Consider the following 6000-nt stretch of genomic DNA (forward strand, 5'->3'; position numbering starts at 1 on the left):
CATGGTACAAAAATGTGTCCACACGCCCACATTAAGTCCAACACTTCTAGCATTACATTTAGAAGTGTCCAAAGGAGCGTCGACACGTGTCCTGTCGTACATGGCATGACACGTGTGTCAGCTATAAATTCAAAGTCTCGGCTAAATAATAGCTTCAATACCTATCTCAAGTATACCTATGATTCTGTCTTGTTAGAGAGGAAGTAATTGTTTAACTTTGCCATGAAACCATATTGTTCCCAACCTTTCTAGTCTCTTTTTAATAAATTTCTATCCATCTTCATTTTTGTGAAATTTTAAATTGTGTGGTTTGGGAGTTGGGTTGCATACAACAACAATCGGAAGAGGCTGCCAAGACTTCATCGAGAACCATCTGTTTGGTTATGCGTTTTTCCAAGAAAAAAAATCCCAAGAATATCGAACTCTTTTCCAATTGCATACAACAACAATCGGAACACAAGCATCCATTATTTTCAAAACCCTTTTCCAATTGCTTTCAAAGGTCTCTTCACAGGAGGAAAACTGATCGTCTGGCTCAACCTTGGAGCCCTTGTTGGCAAGGGGTCGGCCTGATGATCACAGACCAGCGAAAATCGTAGAGATCAGGAACCTACTAGCTCTCTTGCCGGAAAAAGTCTGGGACCTTTCGGCTTCTCTCCCATGGAGGATGAAGACGATCTCGGCCGGGTTTGGGTTACCAAATCCCAGAGGCGATGGCCTGTATTTCGAACCTGATTGACCATGGAGGATGAAGACAATCCCTCCGTTCTCTCCCATGGGGGACGAAGATAGTCTCTCCTATCTCTCTCATACTGTTGTGAACTTGTGATCATTAGATTCATTTAACCTTCTAGGATCTCAAATCGGTGCTGGGTTTGTTTTGGGGTTGGTTCTCTTTCTGAGCATCGTGAAAACGAGAGAGAGCACATGTCTCTCATACTGTTGTGAACTTTTGATCATTAGATTCATTTAACCTTCTAGGATCTCAAATCGATGCTGGGTTTGTTTTGGGGTTGGTTCTCTTTCTGAGCATCGTGAAAACGAGAGAGAGCACATGGGAATCAGAATACAACCTCTTCGGTGGGTAACAAATGCCGGTGAAAATTCAACTCAAAATTCCGCTATAAATTCCAAAAAAAACTAAAAAATCTAAACCGAACGCTGGAATCAAACAGAAACAGAATCGGTTCCAATTCTGATGCCCAATTCCGGCAATTTAAATGCACCCTTTATGGAAATACTTTTTCAAGGAATGGATTTCTACTGTGATATTGATGGAAATTCCTAGATATCATTCGGGTAAATCACAAATTTTGCTAACCCATGGTTTAGTCAAGTTTAGAAAATCTAGAATAATATCGCAAAATCATTGTCGGTCCCATTATTTTCTGCTCACTCCAGGCCTTGTGAATTTTGATTGTATATAGCTGCTAAAAAATGCTTCGAATTTTGAGAACACATTGTTTAGTGTCATTTCTATAAAATCTAGAATAACTTCGCAAAATCGTCGCCATTCCCATTATTTTCTGATAAGTCCAGGTTTTGTGGATTTTGATTGTATATAGCTACCAGAAAATGCATGTTATCATGTTTCTCTTAAGCATGTTGTGAGCTTGTTGTACACATTCTTTCCTACTAAGTTTTCTTGTCTGATCTACCAACTAGATTTAACTGAATGTTGTCTTCTTTTCTTTTCTTTTTTATCTGGTTACAGATAAAACCTTCATGTGAAGGAGAGTTGGGTCTTGATAGACCCCAAATGGCAGCATTATTGGTGCTAGCCATAGCATCACCATTTTCAAATGACCAACTTATGTGCAATATTCCAGATAGAGTTTTTTCTTATGCACTTCCCTTATTAGGAAGGATCTGTTGCTCTTTGGGAGAAGTTATAAACAAAGATCCCCTTTTGGCTTATTTGTGTCACTGCAAGAGACCGATGCCTTTTCCAGCTGCAACGGCAAACATCAAAGAGGATGAGCACTTTTTGCATGTCGTTGGAGGTGGCAATCTAAATTGTACTAAAGATAAGAGAATTTGCCGAATACATAGCTCCATGCAGGAAATCAGTGAGGATACATCAGAACTTGAGTTTCCGAATAATTTGGTGGGTCCGAGGCAGGTATCAACTGTTCTAAAACATCAACAGAAAGTGGCCTTCCTTCCCAAGGAAGTAATATGCGCTGTTAATCATATTCTGGTAGTCGTCGTGGGAACCTGGCCCTCAATAAAGTCAGGATATACTAATGAAGTACTAAGAACATTGAGGTTTTAATCTTTCAATATATAGTCTTCCTTTCTTGTCTCATTATTATTTGGATGATTTTTTCTTTTGCTTACAAGAAGCAGTATTCTTGTATACAATCTGTTGAAAAATTCACCACCTACTTTTGGAGCAGTTTAATATTAATATATTGGTTTATGGAGGTCGTATGTCTTTCAAATTTGTCTCCAACTTTTTTTATTTTTTTGCATGCAGATACTGCAAGGAAGAGCTGTCAATGATAACCGTTCCTTCTGATGGATCTGTTGGTGTATTGGCCTTTGCCTTTCGATATATTAAGGTAATACAATTGTTAACAGAAATATGGGAACATTTGCAACCAAGAAAACTTCGTGTTGCTGGCATTGAGGTGTTGGATATTATATTCGAAAAGCTAGACACAAATCTTAGAAGTATGAGGTACAGGTTTTTGGGGTTGAGTAATGAAGAGGAATTCCATGTTTTACAGCTGATATTGCTTAGTTGTGTATTTAGGTTGTCGAATGTTGGAATATGCTGTTACCCTCCTACCTTGAAGAGATTGCATGCTACAATGTCTCGTCTAGAATTTCTCTGTCAAGAAGGGTCAGCTGAACTTTCTGATTTTGCTAAAGAATTAAAGTCGTTTTTCCAAGGAAATATCAATGATGCTTCTTACCAATTTCCTGGTAGTAAGCTACTTGAAATCTTCACCCTTGAGAGAATTGTGTGTGGAGGAAAATTCAAACACATTAAAGCGGAGCTGCAAATTCCTGGTAATGATTCTGAAAATCCTCTTCCCTTTGTTTCAGGATTGCCTGTGGGTATCACATTCCAGATCACATTGTATAATATTTCAAGCAAAGATAGGGTTTGGCTACAAATGGCTGTTGGGGAGTTGATTGAGCATGATTTTCTGGATTTAAATAGATTTGGAGGGTGTGATGAAGTGAGGAAATGTGTAATTGATGTACCCTTCTACAGAACTCCAAAAGCTGCTTCTTTCTCACTGAGGGCCTATGTGGGTATCGAATGTCCATTTGAGGATGTCATTCATCCGAGCAAAGGTCAGGGCGGGCCTAAACGGGAGCTTACATACCTTTGCAAGGAAAAGGAAGTTTATCTTTCTGCCATGAAGAATACAGTTGTTTGGTAGACATCGAGAATAGGGTGAAACAATTTTTTTTCCTTGAAAGCTAACACGAAACTTATTAGAAAGGAGGAGAACCAAAATAATAGAAGGGCAGAGATTGCCGCAACGCAACAACAGTCCTATAAAGTATGAACACCCTCTTTGCTAATGATTCCACACATCGTTATTCCCCCTCACATGAGAAAACCCAATGGAAAACCATATGCAAATCCATAATCTTGTCTACAAAGTGAGCCAGCCTCTGAGGCCCTGGGCTGTGACGAAGTGTCTATGAGATGATAGATGTGATATTATCTTTTAAATTTCAATTTTACCTTAAGGGAAAATGAGAGAAGAACATGTTATGTGATTGGGAAGATGAATTTCCATACTGAAACCACAGTTTTAGGGTGAAATTTACTATTCTGGGTCAAGATTCCTCTGCTGATCGCAAGGCAAGCATGGTTTGCTGAAATTACTATGCTTGTGATATGCTACTATGCTGAAGAATATTTGAATTTGTTCAATTCCCGATCAGGGTTTATGAAGCTCTATTCTGATATACAGGTATCATGTAAATTTGGGAAAGCTGCCTTTCACGTTAACTCAGCTAAAGAATATAGAAAACCTACAGGATAATATAATTGGGAAAACCTAGCCAATTTATTGTTTGGCTGATTTATACTTATTTCCAGTTTTGGCAGGTTGTAACAGTTGGAGATCTGATTGTGCTTGTATTTTCAATAGTCACAGACACAATTCTCCGTGCTATGGAATTGTAATATTGTGAAGGCGTGTCTTTGAAGGAATTGTATGATGAAATGTCTATCTTGGTGGCTTCTAACAGTTGGGGTAGGGCAGTAGAAATAGAGTGGAGCTGCTTGTCCTTCTGATCATATTACTTGCTGTTAATCATTTTCACGTAGATATATTATTTATCAGTAATGGTTTGGTTCGTTTTCTCCACTTGTCATAAGAGATGATCGGCGATCACCGTTTCTCTTCTTGAGGAAGGTGAGAAACACAAAAGGACTTTTTTTTGTCTTTGTATTGTGATAGCAGAGATTGTTCTATTTGGGTGAAAAATCAAATTATGGATGCATCATGTGAAGAGTCCATATCTACCGACTAACGACTCTTTGGTTTTCAGGTATTCCCCACCGTGATTGTGCACATTGAACTTTGGAAATAGATACAAAAGAAAATGCACAAATCAGAAATTCAAGCGGTCTTGCAATTCTTCCCTACTGAGGACCTGCTGGAATTTGCGGCACCAATGAGGCGGAGGCAAGAGCTTTATTATGGGGTCTGAGATGGTTCGCATAACATGGGTCAGGTCCTTCGACTATCGAAGGGGCCTCATCAAATGCGATAGCTTGAGCCACAAACAAGGTGATCGGTCCATGGCAGATAGCGAGCATTGTTGAGGAGATTAGAGATATTGTGAATCAGATTTAGCCCAAGTTTCAACACATGCGCCATTCAGCCAACTGATGACAAATTAGCGAAACAGTTTGGGCTGCCCTCACACAAGGGGCCCTGCAGGAATTCTTCTCTTTTACAGAGTTTGGGCTGCCTTGGCAGTTTTGATGGGGTATTCATAGAGATTCATAAGGGTTTCCTGGGGTAGGAAGGTTGGACTGTATTCGTAGTACATTGGGGACGCCTCATCCCCATGATTGTATTTCGATTATAGTTTGATTAATAAAATCGTTTTCTTTCAAAAAATAAAGTCAATTTATTGCTACCTTAATCTAGCTGGTGAGTAGTGACCTGTATGGTTTGCTAATTCTAGAAAACAATATTACTATGCATCACTCCTTGAACGGCTATTTTTTTCCGCTAGCATTTTAGGAAAAAGAAATGGGCTATGGGTTCCCATTGATTTCAGATTAGGAGCTCTACTCCCATTGGTTTCAGATCAGGAGCGCTAATGCTATGTTTTGCTCGAATGCTGTCACTTGAACGTGTGGTGATCGGGGTCAGTGGTTTGGGGGGTTGCCATGTAGATGGGCCATATGCTAAGAATAAGAGCCATTGGATTTATCCATAAAAGTGGACTAAATTAAGCCTTTAGATGGTTTCCCATGTAAAAATTATTTCTGTTTGGACAAACTTAATCAGTTTGATCAACGGTGAAGAATTCCATTATTTGATTTTCACAATTGTTTTGTTTTCCATTGATCATATGGTTGGAATGTTCTGTCAAAGCAATCTTTGGGCAGCTTTAGATGAAACATTGGCTTACAAATATGACTGAAGAGATTTGGGTTTCTCATGTTGGTTGGTTTGGATGGTTTGTTGAGTGTGATTTTAGGATAAAGTTAGGGAAAATCCAACTTCAATAATTTAAGAATGTAGTACTGACGTGAACCATTGTGTTGCGATCGACCGTTGGTTCCCGATTTTCCTCCATTGCCTCTTGGCTGTGCTTGATAATTCTCTCCCACCTCCTGAGCAGATAGCCTGTCAATCAGCTCTGTAAGTCTGTTCATTATCTGTTGTTGCCCGGTTATGAGAGAACCCACTTCTTGCTCTAGCTTCTCCACACATTGATCCAACCCTAGGCTCTGATACCACTTTGGTAGAGACGCCGTATTCTGAACCCAATCCTCCGGATAACACA

The 6000-nt window shown here is 39.4% G+C and overlaps 1 protein-coding gene across 3 annotated transcripts in view; it reads left to right on the forward strand.

Annotated features, from left to right (window-relative positions):
* The window catches only part of SIEL (ARM repeat superfamily protein), a 44319-nt gene extending 39192 nt beyond the window's left edge, over positions 1-5127 (forward strand). Inside the window, exons 7-10 of one of the 3 annotated variants that reach the window (XM_077394569.1) lie at positions 1715-2268; positions 2480-3941; positions 4070-4388; positions 4525-5127. In XM_077394569.1, the coding sequence (XP_077250684.1) occupies positions 1715-2268; positions 2480-3398 (1473 nt within the window). In that variant the 3' untranslated portion in view covers positions 3399-3941; positions 4070-4388; positions 4525-5127. Of the gene's footprint in view, positions 1-1714; positions 2269-2479; positions 4389-4524 lie in introns of all 3 variants that reach the window. The other 2 variants (XM_077394570.1, XM_077394568.1) reach the window with 2 other exon arrangements.
* Positions 5128-6000: the final 873 nt, after the last annotated feature.

The sequence above is a fragment of the Tasmannia lanceolata genome, unplaced genomic scaffold, assembly GCF_043159265.1.
Source record: "Tasmannia lanceolata isolate RefF3 unplaced genomic scaffold, GAP_Taslan_0.1 ptg000013l, whole genome shotgun sequence".
Taxonomy (NCBI): Eukaryota; Viridiplantae; Streptophyta; class Magnoliopsida; order Canellales; family Winteraceae; genus Tasmannia; species Tasmannia lanceolata.